The 25,324-nt window shown below is 35.7% G+C and overlaps 1 protein-coding gene across 10 annotated transcripts in view; it reads right to left on the bottom strand.

Annotated features, from left to right (window-relative positions):
- Positions 1 to 25,324, bottom strand: part of FRYL (FRY like transcription coactivator) — a 248,264-nt gene that overhangs the window by 135,116 nt on the left and 87,824 nt on the right. For 6 of the 10 annotated variants that reach the window (XM_087434278.1, XM_087434287.1, XM_087434282.1 and 3 more), the window contains 2 exons: positions 23,942 to 24,178; positions 3,136 to 3,335 (listed from right to left, as the gene is read on the bottom strand). In XM_087434278.1, coding sequence (XP_087290404.1) covers positions 3,136 to 3,335; positions 23,942 to 24,014 — 273 coding nt within the window. In that variant the 5' untranslated portion in view covers positions 24,015 to 24,178. Of the gene's footprint in view, positions 1 to 3,135; positions 3,336 to 23,941; positions 24,179 to 24,269; positions 24,329 to 25,324 lie in introns of those variants that run through there. The other 4 variants (XM_087434284.1, XM_087434283.1, XM_087434286.1 and 1 more) reach the window with 2 other exon arrangements.

The raw sequence follows: 25,324 nt of genomic DNA on the forward strand, positions 1-25,324 counted from the left end.
GAAAAGTCTGCTGAGAGCAAGGAAAATGGAAGAGGATGGACAACTTCTTGAGTGGTTAGAAGGCTATTGCAATGGTCTAATATTACAGAACCTGACTCTGAGCCAGGACAGTGACAATGGCATTGGAAGAAAAAGGAAGGAGAAAGACATAAAATCACCATTTTATAGACTTGGTCAAATTAGGTAATTTCACCCACGTTTTCTTTTAATATTTTAACTCTCAAGACCCTTACATTTCAAAATTAAAATTCCTTTAAGAATATATAATATTTGAGAGCTGACAGGACCATACCACATGGTGCTGTTTATAAAATATTTTATAAACTAGGCAACGTGTTTTAAAAATGTGCTGTGCAAGCTGAAAATTGCTGAAGCTGGGTGATGGGTCCTGGGGGTTCATTATACTATAATCTCTACTTTTATATAAGTTTGAAATTTTTCATGAACATTTTTTTCTTTTTTCAGGTTTACTGAGATGTAATTGGCAAATAAAATTGTAATATATTTAAAGTGTACAATGCGATGATTTAATATATGTATACACAGTGAAAGGATCCCACCATGGAGTTAATGAACACACCCATCACCTCACATACTAACCTTTTTTTTTTTGGTGAGAACACAAGTTCTACTCTCTTAGCAAATTTCAAATATACAATACAGTATTATCAACTATAGTCACTATGTTCCATAAACTTTTTCTAATGTATATTTTTTTAAAAGCGGTTCCCTTTCTTACTGTATGCTGTTTAAGTAGGTTAGTGTAGCAGTCACATAATTCACAGACCATTGATGAAGAAAATTAACATTTGATAGATTAAGTACATTTATAATCAAATCTTATAATCATTAATTCATATCTATAAGCTCTTCTAATCCTTATTTCCAAAAGAGAACTTTATATTATATACACACTGTAAAATATATACACTGGTATAAAAAAATCATTACTTTGTTATGCAGAAAGCAATCATGGAATGATTTAAATTGAATATAGTGAGCTACACAGTTTTGAAATATACATGCTGGCTAATGCTCTTTTACCTATTATTATTTATTGAACTTCAAATACATTATCTCATAGAGGCTTTCCTCAGAGTAGTTTCCTTTCTCTACTTAATGATCAGGAAGAAACTCACATGCATGCACCTACCCACTCACATACCTTCACAATCTCAGCACGTTAAATCCTACTTCACTAAGAAAATTAAGAACACATAACAATACCTTCTTCAACTTCTCTCCTTTCTTAGGTCATCACCTATTCTCTCTTCTGTTCCTTTCCTCCCTTCCTTCTGAGAAAGTATAGCAGATTCAGTAAGCCAACAGGTTCTGAAGCCATTATTGTCCCTAACTCCTCACTCTGACACTTACTGGCTTTGAGCTTCAGATAAGTGACAAATCCTCTGAGTCTCAAAATGGCAGTGAATACCTATCCCTAATCCAGCTGTGTAAGGAATAAATAAATTTCAGCTGTTACATTCTTCACCTCCCTCCTCATTACAATCATCCCACTTCTAACCTACACGTGGTACATCACATATCCACTCCCTCCAAACCCAAAGAGTTACTTCCTAAAGTTACATCACCCTGCTAAAACTGTTCTCAGATTGTTTAATTTCCAAATCCAATAACATTTTCTCTCACTGTTCATTGTACTCTGTCTCTCTATATTATTTGACAATAGTAATGCTATTCTATATCCTCTTTCCCTTGATATCATCATCTGCTCTTTTGGCTTTAATTATCACCTTCATGTAGATGATGCCAAAATCTCTATTTCTGGTCACCACCTTTTGTGAGTTCCCAAAAAGAATTTCCAGCTATCAAATAACTCCACGTGGTTTAGATCACCAATATCTCAAGCTTAACAAACACAAAAGAATAATTACCTTATTCACCTTTTCTACCTCAATAGTATTCCTGTGTTCTTTACCTAAGTAAATACATTACTATCTTTTTGAACACTTCAAAGAACATTTAACTCTTCACTTTCACTCAAAACACCTACTCTTATTTAATTATTTTGTCAAGTGCTACTGATTCTACTTCTGTTATTTATCTCACTCTTCTGCAACCATTTCCACTGTTAACGCCCTAGTTGAAGACCCTTTCATTCCAGCTTGAATCATATACAATAGCTAAAAAGTCTCTACCTTTTATCTCTTTTCCCTCTTATTGTCCAACATCTGTATTATCTGTCATAATAGCTTTCACAACTCTTCCGAATCTCACTCAAACATTTGTTTTCAGTCTTCCTCTTCCTCCCTCCTCACTATAAGCTCAAATCGTATAGAGTTCTTATTCTTGAACATGCTTGATGTGCTATACATATGTTTAAAAAGAAGTTTACTTGTTTATTACAAATTTGGCTACTGCCATATCATCAACTTGCAGAATATTCTAGGATTTTCCTTTATTTTCTCTTATGTTTTATCTGTCTCAACAATTCCCATTGGTGAAATCCCTTTTTGTTCTTTGGTGACCTGCAGTGACTTATCAAAGTGGATTCTAAAGTCATTACAGCTTTCTAGATCTCTACTTTACTACTAACCTAGCCCTTCATCTTTTTATGACTTTATTTTTTTAGAGGAGTTTTGGGTTCACAGCAAAATTGAGCTAAAGGTACAGATTTCCCAAATACCCCCTGCCCCCACACATGCATAGCCTCCCCTGTTATCAACATCCCCCACCAGAGTGGTGCATTTGTTACAACTGATGAACATACAAGTGACATATCCTAATCATCCAAAGTTCATAGTTTACATTAGGGTTCACTCTTGGTGGTGTACATTCTATGGTTTTAGACAAATGTATAATGACATGTATCCATCATTATAGTATGATACAGAGTATTTTCACTGCCCTAAAAATCCTCTGTGCTCTGCCTATTCATCCCTTCACCCTCACCCTGGCAACCGCTGATCATTTTACTGTCTCCAGAGTTCTGCCTTTTCCAGACATACAGTTGGAATTATACAGAATGTATACAGAATTACACAGAATGTGTAATACACAGATTGGTTTCTTTTGATATTTTTTTCAAGTATAGTATTTCCTTTGGAAAATTTGTATTACAATGGCTAATACAAAAGTCAAGAAAATATTTCAGATTTATAGGTCAGCTCTACTCACCAAGGGTTCAGCCATTACAACTTCAATTTTCTTTTCAGCTTGAACAGCAAATTCTGCAAAGAGGCTCTTGATGACATATTCACCAGGCTTGACATCTGGGTCTATCGTAATGCTTGACATGATGAAACTCTTTTTTCCCGAAGTGGAATGAAAGTTGGAAGAAGTGCAGTATTTATTCACTTTGCTGACTGGTGCTGAAGCTGAAAATAAAAGAAACAAAAGAATTCTAATAATCAACTCAATGAGGCCTACAGTAACCATCCTCTTTAATATGCATCCTGTCCCTAAACCCCATCCAGATCTCCCAATCCGTAATACCATATTCTATTTCTGTCTATTACACTTGCTGCCTTCCAACATACTGCCCAATGTAACTATAATTTAGTTATGTATTATGTTTATTATATACTGTTTTTCTCTCTACCATAGTAATGTGAATTCCATAAGAACAGGGATTCTCTTTTGTCTTTTTTGTTCATTGATGAATCCCAAGTACCTAGAACAATGCCTGCATATACTAGGTATACGATAAATATGTATTGAATGAGTGAACTCTAAACAGTCACATGCAATGAAGGAAATAAAACATGTGAATAAATGAAACAGGGATTGGTTAGGGGACTGAAATACTACTTTAGAGAGCATGCTCAGGAAAGGCCCTGAAGAAGCTACATTTGAACTCAGATCTACATGAGGAAAAAGAGACAGCAAGGCAAAGCACCAGGAACAGAAAGCACCTGGGTGGCTGGGGCTCAAGAGAGGAAGCAGGGAAGGAGGGTGATGTGAGATGAGGTCCGAATCACTAGTCAGGGATCAAAGTTTTAGAACTTTGTAGGGAAATTAGATTTAATCCTAGAAGCAATTAAAATTCAGTAGAAAGTATTCACTCGGAGACGGGTAGGATCTGGCTTCCCCTTAAAAGAGCTCTCTGGCTTCTCGGGAGAATGGATTGGAAGAGGGCAAATGTAGAATCAGGGAAGCCATTACAGAAATCCAGGTGAGAAGATCATAGCCTGGGCTAAGAGGATGGCAATGGCACAGGAGAGAAGGAAAAGGATTTGAGATTTATCACGTTAGTGGATTTGAAATTGAAGTGAAGGAAAGGAATTAACGATGACTCATAGGATTTTTATTTGAATCACTCAAAGGATAGTGGTGCCATTTACTCAGATAGGGATGACACAGTGCTTGGCAAATAGTAAGTTGCACCAGCTGTGGCACAAAAAGAGCACACACCACTGCATGCTGTTTATCTTCACCTGCTCTGTTCTCTTGACTGCCTGAGCAGCCTACCAAGCTTTCTATCGAGTTTATCCAGTCACCTTGATCTTCCAGCTTGCTGCATAATACAGACCCTGCCATTCTCTAACTTCAGCTTATGTCATCCCCTTTGGCCTAGAATATTCATGGAGAACCTGCAAGATGGTGCTTCTCTACCTCACCCTGATCTCCAGATGCTGCCCTTTCATATGCTGTCTTATAAGTAAACCTCTCCTTGAAAAGAGCGGCAGAGCACAATTCTCAAACACTGAATTTCTGTCTATATGTATGTGTGTACATAACTATAGGACAATAAATTTATCCTAAATGCATACACTCCAAACTCATAAGGAATTGTTCTGTCAACTATAAAAACCTACTCTACCAAACACAGTATGTCAAGATATACAAATTTATAAAAATAATCTAAAGAATATTACAAATTGTTAGTATTGTACCAATAATAAATATCTTTGTATCACAGCAAATTAAAACACAATATGTATTGTATTCTAGAACTAAAATTATATAATAAGAACAATTCAAAACAAAAATTCACAGTCCTTTGAACAGAGTGCACACTATTTATTTTAAACAATGACCTGTTTGTTTACTCTGTTTCATGACCCGACATTGTGTATTATAAAGGAGAGAATCTGTTAACAAATGTCACTGTGGAAAAAGGAGACCTTAAATTTAAAAAAATTATTTTGGATCATTAAGATACTCTATATTTTATACCTATATTATGTTGGATAACTTTAGAGAATCATAAAATAGTAAAAAGCCTACTCAGTTTCTAGAATTTTAATTTAGACTTTAGAAATAAAAATAAAAATGAGACATTTTCAAGATTTTGACTTAAGATAGTAGATACAAAATATACATATTTTTTCCATTAACTAAGATTTGTAAGCCCTTAATTAAGATTCATAAGATCATAACAGAGTTACAAAGTTTCTTTGGCTTTAACTTTACAATAAATGTAACTACAAGAAGCCTTATAATAGACCTAGGTACTAAATTCTAGACTATGACGAAGTATAAACTTCTTAAAAGACATTTTAGTCTTTGAATAGTCTCTTCACAAGGAAAAAAAAACCTTTATTTAGTTAAAATGACTTCTCAAATAACTCACCTTTACTTCCTTCTACTTCCTAAAAAGCATAAACATAAATATTCCTAGGTATCATAATGGCATATTTTAAGAAATTTGCCAATAAAGTAAAAAGTTTTAGGGAAACCATTATTTATCTTCCAAATAAAGATTTATCTTCCAAATATCTGCATTATCTTCCAAAATAAAAATACTTTAAGTTTGAAAAAATCAAATTTTTATGAAAGGCAAATGTTTTTGGTCAAATAAATTAAAATAATCTATTGCAACTCTATTTCTTAATAAGTGTTTAATAAATGCTTATTGAATTTATTAATACCAAAAAGTAATACTGAACAGATCTAATGATTGCAATTTCAGGTCACAAAACAACCTACTGTTGATAACGTGGGATTGGTAAAATTAATTACTTTTATAATCTAATAAATAGAATGCTATACAAGACAGCTGAAATGACACAAAGAATTAAGTGAAAAAAGATCATAAGATAGTATGTATATAAAACCAAAATAAAATTAAAAGGCAGGAAAAAATATTTGCAGCTTAGAATAAACAGAGTTAATCACTTTTATCTCCATCCACAAAGCTCTACTGAAATCAGTTAGAAAAAGACCCACAGCCCCAAACTGAAAACTGGACAAAGGAAACGAATGAACAAATTACAAAAGATAAAATAGAAGAGGCATGAAATAATATTTTACATGAAATATTAACGTTAAATTAATTTCATGTTAATATTAAACATGAAAATCATATTTAACCTCACTAATATTTTAAAAGCAAATAAAAAGTAGGTAACATTTTTCAACTGGGCGTCCCCCCCAATTTTGTATTTCACTATAATGTTCAGTCTTGGTGAAGATATGTGAATTTTTCTCATAGTCTGCCAATAGTTAAGAAAAAGGGATGATCGCTCTGAGCAGGGTAAGAAGGCTAGTTTCCACATAACCAGATTAACTTGATGTCACTTGGCTGCTTGAGTTCAATATTTTATAACATTAAATAGTAATATTTCTCTACATGCTATTATAAAATTTTGAAAAATTTATGTAAGCTTATGAGAGAATGAAGACATAACTGTTAGAGTGTAACTCTTAAGAACACTCTGAATGTTCTTAAGAACATTCAGCCATTGAATTAAATTGTAAAAACCCAATGGCATACTAAATATCCTTGGAATATAAATCTACTAAACTCTAACTGATAATAACAAGAATAAAACGAGACCTGAATAATTAAAATATGAGAATTAAAAGCTAGCGTGTCTATTCTTTCTCTTAAAGTGTGAATAAAAAAATAAGTATGGTATTTTTAGATGATTTACTCTATATACAGCACTCTATTTAGCATATTTAATGAAATAATTATCATCTTTTTCATGCTCACAAGACTCCTGCACCCTTATAAAATGAATTTAAATTCAGTCAAGGAGAAGAGACAATGATAAGAGACATATAACCCCTAAAGTGATGCATGTTTGAAATGCATGTTTCATTACTTTCTAGCAGCAGTTCTCAATCTTTTTTTTCTGCCTCTACTATGATCTTATGTGCAACACTCTAAATAGTGACATTCCTCAAAATACACAATGATTCTCAATGATTTGGGTATTTTACATAGGGATGGGTAGGGACAGGTAGATATGGTTTAAAAAGACCCCACAGGAGTCTGTGAAAGCTGCCTACAGCCCCCTCACCCCCAAGGACAGGTTTTTAGGGATAAAAATTAGTACTTTATAGTCACAAACTTATATACATACATGCATATTACATGCATATATTTATGTATAAATTTATATAATGCAGAAATGTAACAAAGTACCCTAGAATTGCTCACTATTATTATAATTATTACTTATTTTGGCTACCAATAAAAATTTTCATGACCACCTAAGAAAGAAAAGGTATAAGGTAAATGGCCTTGGAACAAGAACAAAAGTCAAAAATATCTCTGAATTAAGAAAGCAAAAGCAAAGTTCTTAGTTTAAAAAACAAGCCTAAACCAGCACGTTACTTTGTGGATATCAACAAACTGATTCTAAAGTTTACATGGAAAGGCAAAAGACCCAGAATGGCCAACATGATATTGAAGTAGAAGAACAAACTTGGACGACTGACACCCCCTGACTACAAGACTTACTATAAAGCTACAGTCATCAGGACATGTGGTATTGGTGAAAGAATAATAGATCAATGGAACAGAATAGAGAGCCCAGAAATAGACCCCCATATAGTCAACTGATCTTTGACAAAGGAGCAAAAGCAACACAATGAAGCAAAGATAGTCTTTTCAACAAATGGTGCTGGAACAACTGGACATCCACATGCCAAAAAATAAATAAATAAAGAATGCAGACACATTGAAGCAACCTAAGTGCCCATCAACGGACGAATGGATAAAGAAGATGTGGTATATATACACAATGGAATACTACTCAGCCATAAGAAACGATGAAATCCAGCCATTTGTGACAACATGGATGGACATTGAGGGTATAATGCAAAGTGAAATAAGTCAGAGGGAGAAGGTCAAATACCGTATGATTTCCTTCATTAAGTAGTGGATAATAACAACAATAAACAAACACATAAGGACAGAGATTGGATTGGTGGTTACCAGAGGGGAAGGGGGGAGGGAGGAGGGTGAAAGGGATAATTCAGTACATGTGTGTGGTGATGGGTTGTAATTAGTATTTTGGTGGTGAACATGATGTAATCTATGCAGAAACAGAAGTACAATGATGTACACCAGAAATTTTTACAATGTTATAAACCAATAAAAAAAAAAAAAAAGAATGCAGACACAGAACTTATAACTTTCACAAAAATTAACTCAAAAAGAATCATAGATCTAAATATAAAATGCAAAACTATAAAGTTTCCAGAATATAAGATAGCAGATAATCTAGGAGTTCTTGGGTTTGGTGACGACTTTTTAGATACAACACCAAAGCACAACCCACAAAAGAAAAATTGATAAACTGAACTTCATTAAAATTAGTAATTTCAGCTCTACAAAAGACACTGTTAAGAAAATGAAAAGACAAGATACAGACTGGGACAAAATCTTTGCAAAACACATATCTTATAAAGGACAGGTATCCAAAATATATGAACAATTCTTAAAACTCAATAATAAGATAACCCAATTAAAAAATGGGCAAGGGGCCGGCCAGGTGGTGTAGTGATTAAATTTGTATGCTCTGCTTCGGCGGCCCGGGGTTCGCAGATTTGGATCTCGGGCATAGACCTATGCACCGCTTATCAAGCCATGCTGTGGCAGGTGTCCCACATATAAAGTAGAGGAAGATGGGCATAGATGTTAGCCCAGTGCCAATCTTCCTCAGCAAAAAGAGGAGGATTGGCAACGGATGTTAGCTCAGAGCTAATCTTCCTCACCTCCAAAAAAAAGGGGGGGGTGGGAAGGGGGCCAAAGATCTGAATCGGACCCTCAGCATAGAAAATATAGAGATAATAAATAAGCATATGAAAAGATCCTCCATATCATGTGTCTTCAGGGAATTGCAAATTAAAACAATAATGAGATACCACTACACACCTATTGGAATAGCCAAAATCCACAACACTGACAACACCAAATGCTAAAGAGGATATGGAACAACAGAAACTCATTCATCGATGGAACGATGGAATGCAAAATGGTACAGCCACTTTGGAAGACAGTTTGAAGGTTTTTTTACAAAACTAAACAAACTGTTGTCATATGATTCAGCAATTGCACTCCTTGGTATTTAACCAAAGGAGTTGAAAACATGCCAACACAAAAACCTCCACACAGATGTTAATATCATAATTATTCATAACTGCCAAAACTTGAAGGAAACCGAGACGTCCTTCAGTAGGTAAATGGATAAATAAACTGTGGTATTTCCAGACAGTGGAATATTATTTAATGCTAAAAAAGAAATGAATTATCAAGCCATGAAAAGACTTAGAGGAAACTTAAATGCATATTACTAAGTTAAAGAAGCATATATGAAAAGGCTACTGTATGATTCCAACTAGATGACATTCTGGAAAAACACAACTATGGAGACAGGAAAAAGATCAGTGGTTCCAGGTGTTCAGGCTGGGGAGAGAAAGAAAGGGAAAGATGAAAAGAGGAGCAAAGGGAATTTTTAAGGCCATAAAACTATTCTACATGATCCTGTAATGATGGATACATATCATTATATTTGTCAAAATCCATGGAATGTACAACACAAAGAGTGAACCCTAATGTAAACTACGGACTTTGAGTGACCAGGATATGTCAGTGCAGGTTCATCAATCATAACAAATGTACCATACTAAGGCAAAATGTTAAAAATAGGGGAAACTGGGGGCAGGCAAGGCAACTCTCTACTCTCCGCTCAAATTTTTTGAAAACTTGAAACTACTCTAAAAAATAAGGTCTTTTAACTTTTAAAAACACAAAAAGAAAAGAAAGAAAGAAAAGCCTATTTTATCCCTGTCAGCCAGAACCAAAGATGCCTGGGCAGAATGAAAATAAACAACAGCTTAAACTAAAGCTTAAAACAATAATACACTTGGATTGTGCTCAGAGAAAGGAAACGGTTTGTAAGTCAATTAACAATAAAATGTCAAAAATAAAATCAGATTATATGGTGGATAGATTGAAAGTACAAACAAAGAACAAAATCAGTATTAGGGAATAATAGCAAATTTCTACTTCTGGGGAGGCCAGTTGGATTGGTGTAACCTTTCAACTAACTATCCAGAGGAAGAATATACATTTGAAAGCAACTATATCTGAAGAGGAAAAAAGAAAGTGTAAGGAATGTGCATGTTGTGGGTGTCGAGAGATACAATATGAAAGCAGCATTTGGTGACTTCAGTCCACAAACAGTTTGCTATAAGGCAAGATATAACTCAAAAGTCCTTCATGAATGAAGGAAACTCATACCAGACACTGTTTATTTCAGATGGAAATGAAACATTATTTAATACTTGGTTATTAAAAGTATTTTGCATATTATCTCATTTTATGCTAACAAATCTATTCTTATTTCAAGTGATATGCTGGTAAATGGCTCTTTTTTAAAAAAAAAGTCCTGATTTGTGGCATTTGCCAATTTCCATTGTGAAAAGTCACTCGTCATGGCTAATTTGAAGCCACCAATGGTTTAACAACCAGCTGGTAAAATTCCTAGCAGGAACTAGATCCAAAATACCACTTCAAGTTATTGTCCATTTATGACGAGGAAACTGACTCCTCATTAAAGTCACTTATCACACGGAGTGGATGTGAACTCAGGTCCCGAGTTTCTAAGAACTTTCAGATCAGCGGCTTTATTTCCTTCAGAATTGCCAGATTTTGATATATCCTTTTTCTCCTTTAAAGGTCTAGATTATTAATATACTATTTGCTTAGAATAACTATTTCCCAAATCAAATATTTTGGTTGAATCTTCAAATTCATCGACATAAAATGGGCTAAAACGAAAAGGCTTCCCCACTTTGATTAGATATATATTTACCTATATTTTCTTTTAACTCTTTTTTAGTTCATTTTATTTATTCCATTTAAATCTGTCATCCAACTGGAATTTATTTGGGTGGTATGCAATCAAGATGTTATTTTATTTTTTTCCCCAATGTTTAATCAATTCTGCTCGGTTCCTTTACTGAAATTCTGTCACTGATTTTATTCATTATCATAAACTAAATCCATACTCAAATATGCTTTCTGCGTTTTCTATTCTGCTCATTAACAACCTGTTTTTATGTCAGCACCACATTTTAAATTATTGTAGCTGTATAATAGGTTTTATTATCTATTGGCACAAATACTCCTGTTTACTCATCATCTTCAGTAATTTCTCAGCTATTGCCACTCACTTCCAAGCTTATGCATATCTTCACAAATTAATTAGAAGAAAACTGACGTCTTAATTAAAACTTCCTGTCTAGAATCTGGTATATCCTTACTAATTTGTCTTTTTTAGTGTATGCAAAGAAAAATGTACACTTTCCTTCATAGGGGATCTATCTAATTCATATTCATTCTATTCCTAAATACTTTAAGTTTCTATTCTGTGTGAATGAAATCATTTTCCCCCACTACTCAGTCCAACTTTCTTTGCTTCTGGTTGAATTTCAATGGACATAAAAATTAAGACTTTTGTTTATTCTTTGGACAGCTGTTCTTAAAATGTTTATTTATCCTAGTCTAAACTATTCCCATTAAAAACAATTTCTAAACATAGAAGTCCTATGACATTTTTGGCACATTTCCAATGTTTTTCACTTGAAATCTACTACAAAAATATCGCTTATTATAAAGCTCAAGAAGAATGACCTATCATCTAAATAATCCACTATTCACTCAGCTAGAGTCTCCCTGAGGTTATTTTCATTATTTTCTTGTACTCTTGAACCTACAGAAGCTTAGCTAAGAAACCGTTCTAAAAATCTAGAAATAATGTGGTATTTTTACACCGTGCGTGAATCTAGGAGTCAGAAGAAGACAAGGGCCCTAGGCTTGACTTGGCCACTTAGTATCATTACAATCTTGGCCAAATTATTTAACCTCCCTAAGCTTTTCCTTCCCCTCTACAAAATGAACAAGCTGAGTTATACCTCAACCATGGATATGTATCAGAAGCAACAAGAAAGTTGTTTTCATTTTTGTTCTCTGCTCCTCTACCCATAAAAGTATTTGCTTCCAGTGAAAAACCTATCATGGCAAACTTTTCTCCTCTAGCCAGACATGAGCCTGGGATTAGCACAGGTCAGCCCTGAAGTGAACATCTGAACACGAGAATCATGCAGAACTTCATGCAGCAAGCACACCTAGACCCAGGGCCTGGAGCAGGTAAACAACTGCATATGGAAATGTAGTCATTTTCTTTGACTTCTAAGAAGTTGAGCGGAATCCAAATAGGTGGGCTGAGACCTCTCTACCCGAGACTGAGATGATGTGAGAAGACAAAGAGCAAAGGGGCTTCCTCCCAATATCTTAACTGGTTGCTAAGAGAGGCTCACAGAGGCTGAGACTGCTTTCCCTTCCATCACTCTTGTGGTTACATTTAAAAATACTGGCCCATACTTAATTAGCAGACAAAGGCATAAAACTGCACATCTACTGGTATGCAGCGACCAGAGACAAAGAAAACAAAATATTTACCAAACACCAGCAGCAAATATCATTATAGATTTCAAAACACTGAACCTATTTCAATTAAAACAGAAACTAAACAAAGATGCTTATTCTTGCCTTATTATTCAACACCATCCTGGAGGTTATGGGATAAAATAAATGTGATAATAGAAGAAAATGAAATCATTGTCATAAATATTGAAAAAAGAAGGCATGAAATTTTCTATATTAACTAGCAATAACCACCTAGAAATGAAAATGGATAAAAATCTATTCACAAATATAAAATAGGTGAGGATAAATTTAATAATAAAAGCACAAGACTTACATGGGGGAAACTACAAGAACTTCTTAAAGGACATAAAAGAAGATCTGAGCAAATGGAAAGGTATTTGTAGATGGGAGCACTTGTTATAATAAGTGTCAAGTCTGGCAAAATTAATATATTAATCAGTACAATTCCAATTAAGATTTCAATAATATTTTGTTTAGGTTGTATTGGCTATAACTATCTTAAAGTACACTCGGAGGAAAAGCTAAAAAAATCATTTAAAAAAAACAAAGGCGGGGCCGGCCCCATGGCTTAGTGGTTAAGTGTGCACGCTCTGCTACTGGCGGCCCGGGTTCGGATAATGGGCGCGCACCGTCGCACCGCTTGTCCGGCCATACTGAGGCCGCGTCCCAATACAGCAACCAGAAGGACGTGCAACTGTGACATACAACTATCTACTGGGGCTTTGGGGAAAAAAAAGAAAGGAGGAGGATTGGCAATAGATGTTAGCTCAGAGCTGGTCTTCCTCAGCAAAAAGAGGAGGGTTGGCATGGATGTTAGCTCAGGGCTGATCTTCCTCACAAAAGAATATATATATATATAACCAAAAAAAATACAGGGGCCGGCCCAGTGGCATGGTGGTTGGGTTTGTGCCCTCCACTTTGACAGGCCAGGTTTGCAGGTTTGGATCCTGGGCATGGACGTACACACCGCTTGTCAAGCCATGCTGTGGCAGCGTCCCACATACAAAATAGAGCAAGATTGGCACAGATGTTAGCTCAGGGACGATCTTCCTCAAGCCAAAAAAAAAAAAAGAGGAAGATTGTCAACAGACATTAGCTCAGGGCTAATCTTCCTCACACACACACAAAAATTACAAAGAATGTTTTCTAAATCAGAAAATAATGTAACTATAATCAGAACAGATTATAACTATAATCAAAACATCATGTCAAAATATGACTATATCAGAACATAATATAACAGTAATCAACTCAGTGAACTGAAATGTAGATAAATCAGATTAATGTAAAAGATTAGAGAATCCCAAAAAAATCCCAGAATAGGAATGCAACATAGACAAAATCCAAGGGAAGGGGATGATTTATTTAGTAATAATATTAAAATATCTGGCTAGTCATCTGGAGAAAAATAAATATAATATATGCAGAAACCAATCTCCAGATGGTCATGAAATTAAGAATTAATTTTTAAAAGACTGAGAAAAAAAATTCAGAATCAACATGTATAATTCAGGGGAGAAGAGACCTTTAGGCAAGACAGAAAACTCAAAATTATAAAAAAGATGAATGCATTCAACAAATAAAAATTTAAAATATTTACAAGGCAATTGATACCATAAACAAGAAAGGACCAAGTTGGAAAAAAATATAACGCAGATGACAGAAAATATAAAATATTCAAAGAGCTCTTAAAAAATAATAAGAAAAAGACAACACAATAGAGAAAAATTGGCAAAAGATATAATTAGGCAATTCACATAAGAACCAACCTAGAAAGACAACAAACATGAAAAAATATTCAAACTTTGTAGTACCTAGAAAATGCCAATTAAACTAGCAATGAGCTTTCATTTTACATACACCAGACATGCAAATATTAAAGAGAATAATTAGATCTATGGCTGGCAAGCTACAGGGAAATTGAACACAACACGTTGCTGATGGAAATGTAATGACCACCTAAGAAGAGTCCAGGAGGCTGGACAAAAGGATGACTATTTTGGCCCCTATAGCAAACCATCACAGATATAAATTTCTTTGAAGTTTAGGCTCTCCATGTGACTTTCTGATTGCAGTTTAGCTTTGTATGACCTACCCCACAAGGAAAGCAAAGGATGGTCTGCCAGCTCTAGCATTAACGTTCACTTGGCATATCTCTCATTGTAAATTAGTAAATTGGCAAACATAAAAACTTGTCCCTGTCAGACTGTTTATTACGATTCCACCCCTGGAAAAAGATTTCATATCCAGTCTCAGCATTCTGGTAAAGTCAAGTTTTCTGACCCGATCCCGGTCTTTGCTGGCCTTCTCGGGCAATTCCTTAAATCAGAATCAAAATCCTTGGAGTGAGGCCCAGGCATCTGTATGTTTCTGAAAACTACCCATGGTGACTCTAATGTGCAGTGAGGGCTGAGAACCACTGCCTTACACTGTTCTTCTAAAGTGGAACAGTTGGTTCTACACAATGATTTTATTTAAAACTAAACCTGGGCCGGCCCCGTGGCTTAGCGGTTAAGTGCGTGCGCTCCGCTGCCGGCGGCCCGGGTTCGGATCCCGGGTGCGCACCGAGGCACCACTCCTCCAGCCATGCTGAGGCCGCGTCCCACATACAGCAACTAGAAGGATGTGCAGCTATGACAGACAACTATGTACTGGGGCTTTGGGGGAAAAATAAATAAATAAAATCTTTAAAAAAAAAAAAAAAAAAAACTAAATCTGATCATTAAAAAGTTTCCAAAACAGGGGCCAGCCCAGTGGCGTAGTGGTTAAGTGCATGTGCTCCGCTTCAGCAGCCCGGGGTTCGGATCTGGGCCGGGACCGATGCACTGCTTCTTAAGCCATGCTGTGGCAGCGTCCCATATAAAGTAGAGGAAGATGGGCACACATGTTAGCCCAGGGCCAATCTTCCTCAGCAAAAAGAGGAGGATTGGCATCTGATGTTAGCTCAGGGCTGATCTTCCTCACCAAAAAAAAAAATTGTTTCAAAAACATCATAAATAAGGAAACCTATTTATATAGTACCACAAATAATATCCATCAAGCAACTCAGAGACAGTTAAATAAATGCATGTCAGGGGCAAAGCTATAGGAAGCAAAGTGCAGGATCAATTAAATAATTCAAAAACCTAATTTAAAAAAATCATACATGGTTCTCCCAGTTCATACTAGAAATCTTGATGAACTGATTTTTCTCTCAGGTTTCAGCCACTTCACTTTACTCGCTGTCCGTGCCCCAAACCACATATCCTGGCGCCCTATCAATTCATTATCTGTGATTTCAAAGGGTGAAATTTCAGTGATACAAACTCTGGAACCATCACTGATTTCCTCCCTGTGCCTTATATTCTATACCTAGCCTAGCCATCAAATTCCATCACTACTGAAAGTAATCCCCCTTCTTTTTCTGCCTAGCTAAATTTTAAGTTCAGATGCTGTTAACAGTCTATGTAGACTCCTGAAAAATATTCCTTCACAGTTATCCTTGCCTCTTAGCAGATGAAATAACAACTTCACATGGCAGCCAAAGGGCCTACTTTCTATTCGAACCATACTAGGCCCCATGCCTCAAACCTCTGTATTCTGTGTAAGAACACACTGCTAACCTTACCTTCAAGAATATTACTAAGGCCATTTCTTTGGAATCGTCATTTTCTTTTTTCCCATAGTCTCCTTACAATAAGAATGACTCATTCATATATTGTTCCGAAATTTTATGTGAAGCTTTTCAATTTCTTCTTCTTTTTTTTTAAGCCTTTATTTTTTTCAGCTTTAGGTTCACAGCAAAACTGAGAGAAAGGTACAGTGATATCCCATATACCTCTTGTCCCCACACAAGCACAGCCTCCATCATTATCTATATCCCCCACTAGAGTAGTACATTTGTTACAACTGACGAACCTGCATTGACACATCATTAGTACCCAAAGTCCACAGTTTACATTATGGTTTACTCTTTGTGTTGTACATTCTATGAGTTTGAACAAATGTATCCATCATTATAGTATCACACAGAGTAGTTTCATTGCCATAAAAATCCTCCCTCTCCCCAACCCCCGGCAGTCACTCATCTTTTTACTGTCTCCATAGTTTTGCCTCTTCCAGAATGTCATATAGTTGGAATTATATAGTATGTAGCCTTTTCAGACTGGCTTCTTTCACTTAGTAAAAAGCATTTAAGTTTCCTACAAGTCTTTTCATGTTTGATAGCTCATTTCATTTTAGTACTGAATAATATTCCATTTTCTGGATGTACCACAGTTTATTTATCCATTTTTCTACTGAAGGACATCTTGGTGTCTTCCAAGTTTTAACAATTTTTAATAAAGCTGCTATAAACATCAGTGAAGCTTATTTTAAACAAAAAAGATCCATTTAATGCATCTAATGTAAATCTATATTTGTTCTTATGTTACACTGTTACTATATTACATGTTGATGGATATTAAATCATTCTTCATTTTTTATGAATGCTTTTGCTAACTACTTTCTGTATCACATATGTCAATAAATATAACTAAAAATTCAGCTTTTAAAACAATTTGTATGATTTTCTACTATGAACTACCATTACATTTACAATTCATCATCTTCTAGTAGAAACAGGTCTGACAATTTGGAATTTGGCTTCTACAGCCTTTCCCATGCAAACAGATTTCTCTTTAATTCTCCTTTTGTAAAAACTCTTAAAACTTTACTCATTTTAGCAAAATTTTTAAAATTGGGAAATAGCATCCTTACAAAAACCAACTAGAAGACTCAAAATAAAATTGTCAGAAATTCCACTGAACAAGCAGTGTCCTGTGACATCATGCATTAACAGATTAGGAGGAGGAATAATAATCAAGAGAACACAGCCCATTCCATCCTGCAAAAGGCTGGCAAACTACGTCCTATCAATGTGTTAGATATAACTATGGTTACTTCCAGAAAGGAAGTCTGTGAGTTTGGACAGCAGTGGAACAAGCCAGAACCCAATGACTTGCGGCCTAATCACTATATTGGACCAGATACCTGTCAGATATCTCTGAGGGATGAGAGGGTATTTTGGCAATAAGCAATAGGTGATGCTTTTCCCCTATGACCAATGTTAACTCTCAATGGATACATCTCTGAAATTAATGTCAATGAGAACATAAATTACCAAATTAATTTTATGAAAACCTAGTTAAAAATCTCCTTCACCTCCCATATCTAACCCAAGACCTATTATTCCTACCTCTTAAATATTTCCCATATCCATAATTAAATGAGTTAATATTTTGTAAAGCACTTAAAAAAGTACCTATTCATGTGGTAGGCATTATATACATGTTTGCTAAATAAAGAAATAACATTTCTTCATTTGTTCAACCTTCATCTCAAATCGGGTCTACTGCAACAGCATCCTAACTCATCTCCCTGCATACACTGTACCTCTCTCTCTTCTCTCCTCTCTGCCTCATCCCACGAGAAATGAAAGTCTGATGAAATCACCCCAACCACTGTCACAAAGTCCATCAATGGTTACCCATTTGTTTCAGGTTTAAGACCAAAATCCATAACAAGGTCTTCAGGGATTCTATGAAGTCTGGCCCCTGCCTACCTTTCCAGCTCATTCCCCTCACTCCCTCCCTGCCTCTCTGTGCCAGCCAAAGGGGCCATATTTCTTCCAGCCTCCAGCACATGATCTCCTTTCTGCTCATCCACCCTTCCCTCAAACTGTTAACTATTTCTTCCTTCACATTTTGATGAAATATCACTAGATCAGGGAAATCTTTACATTGAAATATGAAGGATTAAAGGAAGTTAGCTAAAGAATTTGAGTGGTTATTTTTTGGGGGGGTGCGGTTCTTAGTGCACGTTAACTTGTCCGAGCCCCAATTTACTCTTCTATAAAAACAGCAACTTATCAACTGATGAATGGATAGACAAAATGTGGTATATCAATACAAGGGAATATTATCCAGCCATAAAAAGTAATGAAGTACCAATACATACTATAAAAGGATGAAACGGAGATATGATAAGTGAAAGAAGACAGTCACAAAAGAACACCTATAGTATGATTCCATTTATATGGAATGCCCAGAATGGACAAATCCATAGACAGAAAATAGATTAATGAGTATGAGGTTTCTTTTTGGGTAGATGAAAATGTTCTATGATTAAAGAGTGGTGATGGTTGTATAACTCTGTGAATACCCTAAAAACTACTGAAGTATACACTTTAAAAGGATGAATTTTATAGTGTGTGAATTATATCACAATGAAGCCCTTATTTTAAAGACAACAGCAGTAATAGTATTCTTTAGATTTTCAGGATGATTACATGAGATTTAATAAACGTATCGTGTATGTGATAGTACACACAGACATGCGCAAACACATGTACAATATGTACTTACTGCAATACTAGACCCATTGGTACTTCAATAAATGGTATTATTTTAATCAAATAACCAAGATTTTAACTGAAATTTAGATAAATGCATAATTGTGCTTTTTGAGGTTGGCTTTTTACTTTTTTTGTGTGTAAGGAAGATTAGCCCTGAGCTAACATCTGTTGCCAATCCTCCTCTTTTTGCTGAGGAAGATTGGCCCTGGACTAACATCTGTGCCCATCTTCCTCTACTTTATATGTGGGACGCCTGCCACAGCATGGCTTGACAAGCGGCGCGTAGGTCTGCACCCGGGATCCTAACCTGTGAAACCCAGGCCCCTGAAGCAGAGCACGCGAACTTAACCACTATGCCACCAGGGTGGCCCCCCCAATTTTCCCCTCCTTTGTATGTGGGATGCCTCCACAGCGTGGCTGATGAGTGGAGTAGTTCTGCACCTGGGATCTGAACCCACGAAGCCCAAGTGGAGTGCAGGGAACTTGAACCACTCAGCCACGGGGCCTGCTCCAGCTTTTTACTATCTTTGCAATCCAGGGAAAACATCTCTGAGGTTTAAAAAGTCTGTTTATTAATTTTTTACACTGTTTAAAAATCAAGGTAATTTATGCAAATTTAGTTTCTTAACATACCATATCTTATTCACATTTTAATTTATAAAATCGTGGTTAAAATAAGTCAATTTATCTCTTCTATTTCTGTGATAAAAACTGAATTCTTTGAAACACTAGTTGTCACAAAATTATGTATGCCAAATAAATTCTATAAATGTTTACAAGAGGTATTATATTAATAAGTGCATTTGTCACCTTAATTAACATTGCAGATATATAACTGGATAGTTCTCAGTACTGAACCTTTTCTTGTCTTAATTCTAGAAAACTAAGCCAATCTTTTAAATGATAACATCCTTACTACACAGCTGGTTTAACAGAATGTTCCTGATTCCATTTTTAAAAGAAGTAATGCCTAAAAGTGTTGGCACAAAGACAAAATCCTGAATTTAGGCCATATGAATGTCACTTCATTGTTGTTACTGAAAGAAATAAGCTCAACTATAATCAAACTTCAGCAGCACTGCAACAACATTCTGCCAGCTAAGCAGCCCTCGAAACCAAAGGGCCTCTAGTGATTACTACATTGTCAAACGTGGCATCTAACATTAACACAAATCATGGCAAATGCATCTTATAAACATGAAATATTATTCTATTTAATGATAAAGAATTATAATATACATTGCTATTATGTTCAATGATGAAAATCATATTTTTCTTTCTTTTTCCTTTTTTTCTTTCGGAGGGTGGGGGTAACATTTGAAATATATTATTTATTTAAAGGAAAAATTATTTTCCCCTTTTTTATTTTTCACAAAGGCTATTAATAAATCAGGTTTTCCTCTGTTCTTCCCAAGAAATTCACTAAATGGAATTTAATGAAACATTAATTTTTTTTGAAATCACTAAGGTATCATTTTATACATTCCTGCTTCAGGAACTGTTCCCCTGAGAGAGATCACTAGAATAATAATAACCACATAGTATAAGAGGATTCATATATTTATCCCTCTACCTTCTTTCCTATTATTAATCCATTCCAGCAAAAATGACTGCATCCCTAAGTTTTATCTTAGCTGCCTGTACATTTACCAGAATTTAATGGAACATCGAGTATACAAAGAAGAACAAACACACCATCAATCTACGCCCTCCAGGAGCTTACACTCCAATAGCAGAGAAAGACATGAAAAGGGTGATAAGTACAAAGATACCATGATGTTTCAAGTGAAGGACAGAACAGATGAAGCATTTAGTATCTGGCTGACTCAAGAAATGAAGGGTCTTGAAACACAAATAAGAATTCATTGTGAAGCACACAAAGGGATGAGGAGGTAGGGGGTACATTCTAGGCAAAGGTAGCAACAAATACAAAGGCACAGCATGCTTTAGGAACTGAGTAAGTATGGCGAGAGAGGAGACTGACAGAATGAGCAGGGCGAGATGATGAAAGGCTTCATCACACAGGGGCTATAAAGATTGTGAAGGAAAGAAGGGAGAGACTTTTTTTTTTTTTTAATGTGTGTGAGGTAGATCAGCCCTGAGCTAACATCCAGTGCCAATCCTCTTCTTTTTACTTTTTTCTTTTGCTGAGGAAGGTTGGCCCTGAGCTAACATCCGTGCCCATCTTCCTCCACTTTATATGGGATGCCGCCACAGCATGGCTTTAGACACACAGTGCGTCAGTGCACGCCCGGGATCCAAACCTGCGAACCCCAGGCCACCAAAGCGGAGCGCGCACTTAACCGCTTGTGCCACCAGGCCAGCCCCTGGGAGAAACTTGAAGAGGAGACGTTTAGAAGGAACCCTTGGCAGCAACATGGAAGATGCAAACAGGACAAAAAGAAGCTAAGGCAATAATCCAGGTGATAACAAAGGGAGAGGCCCGAACCACTGCAAGTTAAGTGGCTGTGGCAACAGAAGGCATGAGAGCCTTGACCAAGGAAATTTTAGAATGTAGAATGACAAGTCTTGGTAAATGACTGAAAGAGGTGGGATGTGGGGGCCAGGGGTGAGAGAGGGGTGCCGACTCACTCCCGGTTTCTGGCTCAGGGAGACTGTGGATGGCAGTACTGCCTACCACTGTGGAGAACATCCTATCATTCAAAACTAAACTCACATGAATTCCTTTCCCTCTAAGTCTTCTCTGTCCCCTGTGGTTCAATATGATTCCTTCCATCTCTGTACACCCTGTTCTCTCCTGTGTAACGGTTATTCGGTAAGTCATAACGCATATGCAACATCTCTCTTTTAACTTCCTTACTGTTAACTTTTTATGTATATTTACTTTCTGACTAAACTAGAAGCTCCTTATGAGCAAAGGTCACATCTATTTGTTATAGCACAGTATATGCTCAATAAATGTTAGCTGATTCAAGTGTTGGAATTATGAAAACATCCCTAGGAAGAAACTGATAACTACTGTCCTTTTCTAGGGTCTTAAAAATATTTGAATCCTCTCTCTCTCTTTTTTGAATACAGTAGTGCTAAGTGAAGACCAAAAAAGACACCCACAGATGCTGGTGAAATAAAAACATTCCCCCACTTTCCAGTGCTAGGGCAGACATGGTTAGGGCCTTATGGAACAGTGAGACTAGTCATTTCTTTTCAATATTAACCTACTGCTTTACAACTGTAAAAACGCCTTCAAGAGATTTGTACTATGAATACCCATGGGTAATGGGATTCCCACAAACTGAATCATTATATCACTAACAGCTCACAACAAAGGCTTTACAAACATCTGTTTTTGGTTCACTCTTGGATTCATGGAATATGATTACATGAGATTTGGCTGTGGCTGGTTACAGGGTTTGGGCAATGACATGAAGAAATGTTTAAATGGTCACAAAACAACCACATAGTTCACAAGTATCTAAGCAAACTAAGTTTTTACAAGACAAACTACTGTGATATAAGCTAATATACTGTTCTTCTGAAAGAACCCATTAATTATAGCTTCATTCTCACTATAAAACTGTCTTCCTATTTAAGAAAAAGTACATGATGCAGATGGAGGAAGGGAGGAGGAGGGGGAAAGGGGAAGGAAAGATGGATTAGAAACCATAGTCTAGTTTATTTTAGTAAAAATGTTTTCTAGAGTACCCTTTTAAGTAGTAAATGTATTTAATTTAAATTAGTCAATAATTATAATTCTCCCAATATTTTAACTATGCATATTCACTTAGAAACTTTCCTAGAACTAAGATAATTTTCTGCCATCTGGCACAACAATATCTCCATATGGAAGAATTACTTACAGATTAAAAATAAAAGACATACAGAGATTGTAAATGTAGTATATTTGGCATAATACAAATCTCCTCTAATTATAATCTGTAAGGCTTTATCTTCAGAGGTTTTTTCCTCCATATGAACATTTGGTCTCTTATATTATTTGCTTATAAAACAAAACTACACTAAATAAATATTTTGGTAAAAAGTTAACTGGAAAAAATTAAATTTAGTCTCTCATAGTTTATTCATGAGTTTGCTCAGGCACCGGCAGCACAGTTGGGAGCAAGAAAAACTGGGTTCTAATTCCAGTTCTTTGCCACTGTATGACCTTGGAAAAGTCACATTTTTCAATTTTCTTTGGGGAAAATAGATATTATAACAGAATCTCTGCTTGTTTACTTCATTAGTTTGCTATCATACTATTAAGATAATTTTGGGGAAAAAAAAACCAACTATGGTAATAAATAATTTCCATAAGTGCTTTGAGATCTTCAGAGAAAAGTACCATTGGAAATTACTGAACAAAATCAATATTTCCGCCAAATCCAAATATTAGAAAAGGAGTTAAAATAAAAACTCAGTGACATTAGTTTTACTGACTTACCTCAACTTTGAGATATAAGTATATCATGCTGAATGTTCTTTATCAGAAAATTTACTACATATGAAAATTACTCATTGTAACTTCAATTATAGGAATAGGGGAAAGTTATGATCATTATATTAAATCATCTGATGCCTTAAGATAGCTGATGTTGCTTCAAACAACCATTTTGTGCTAACAGAACTATGGAATAGTGCTGGTGTTGGATAACCCTGCAGAGATCAGAGTCTATTTGTCATCTTTTTCCCCCATTTTTGACCAATTGAGAGAAACTTTGTTAGAATGACACAAATTAAGAAGAAAAGTAAGGCTGGTCAAAGAATATTTAACTACCAATATTACAACTGTCCAGTGTGTGCATGTCTAGATTTTCTATCTTACTGATTACCATTCAAGAAAATAATTCTTCCTGTTATTTTTAGCAGATTTTATTCTATTTGGATTGGTCTAAAGAATTAGCATGCAAGGAATGGCAATGATCATACCTCAGCATTGCTCCCATTTAGGCGTATATACTTACAGCTGCTGCTCCACGACTTTAACAAGGACTTTATGCTCATTTCAAAGAACACAGACTCCTGTAGACTCAACATTGTGTCTCAACTGGCTGCAATAGCAGCAGCAGCAGCAGTAGCAGCAGCAACGGATTTGTTGATCTATCTCTCCAAGCCGCTGTCCCTTCTCTTCTCACGGGCAGCAGAGTTTTGGCCCACAGTGCCTTGGCTTCATTACCATGCAGTCTCGCAGTGACGCACAACTATAGTGGAAACGCTGCTGAATGCAGATGAACTATCCGGTTGAATAAAAGCTTACAAGTTTATTATAAGTGCCCTGAAGGACATCCTCACCTTTCTTTATGTAGATATACACATGGCCGCAAGGATCTTCTCTGTTTATGTCCCTGTTATCAGTTTTGACGAGCTGAGTCTCCAGCTGCTTTCAGTGTAGTCACTACTGCTAGTAAACAGAGAAGGGTATAGCTCTGCCCTTGGATGCCAACTTTTCTCATTAGTTAAGGGCCTTAGAAATAAAAAATGAATTCAGATCTAGCACAAGATCTTTAAATCTCTTCCTGGAATAGCTGACCAAAAAAAAAAAAAAATTGATGGCATTTATCCCACTCCAGCATCAGTTTTTTCTGGGTGATCCTCGTAGTAAATTCTCTCCGCCCCTCTACACATCCAGGCAGTAAGCAGTGACTCTCAGCATGCTTACAATGATGCTGAGTCCACCGCCTCACTTAACCCACCGGAGAGAACGCTGGCTAATGGAAAGAAAAGATGATGTAATGAACACTGTGGCTGAGCCTACATCAGCCCTCTAAAACTGCTCAGCTCAGGACAAAGTTTCCTCTGCTGAATGAGACTTTTTCAAGAGAGAGAACTCTATCACAATAATGAGATTATTATAAAACATAGGGTCTTCTATTCTTAATATAGCTCCTGAAAGCCTTATACTCAGAATATCAATGAATAGCAAGAAATCCTCTGGTCAAATAAAATGCACGTTTTTAAAACTTTACTCTATAGAAACTATTTTAAAACTGAAAATTGACACTATTAAAAGCCTAACTGCTCTCCAAAATCGTAGAAAAATTTCACAATCAAACCTAGCAAATATTAATTTATGTGAATATCAGAAGAAAAATGTCTTGACCTCATAATTAGTTTACTATGACTTTGAAGGTCAATGAGGTATGTGTTTTTCCATATGTGATAATACATTTGTATTGATCCATCTATACTATTGTATCCTTTAAATACCACAAGGAATAAGTAAATTAAGTGATCAAAGTCATAACTGAATAAATTTATTGATGGCCAAATGGCTAGGCACTGTATTAAAAGCTAAAAGAGGAAAAAAAAAAAAAGCTAAAAGAACATCCTTCCATGCACAAGTATCA

This window comes from Ceratotherium simum, chromosome 8, assembly GCF_057802395.1.
Source record: "Ceratotherium simum simum isolate JZ-2026a chromosome 8, ASM5780239v1, whole genome shotgun sequence".
Classification (NCBI taxonomy): domain Eukaryota; kingdom Metazoa; phylum Chordata; class Mammalia; order Perissodactyla; family Rhinocerotidae; genus Ceratotherium; species Ceratotherium simum.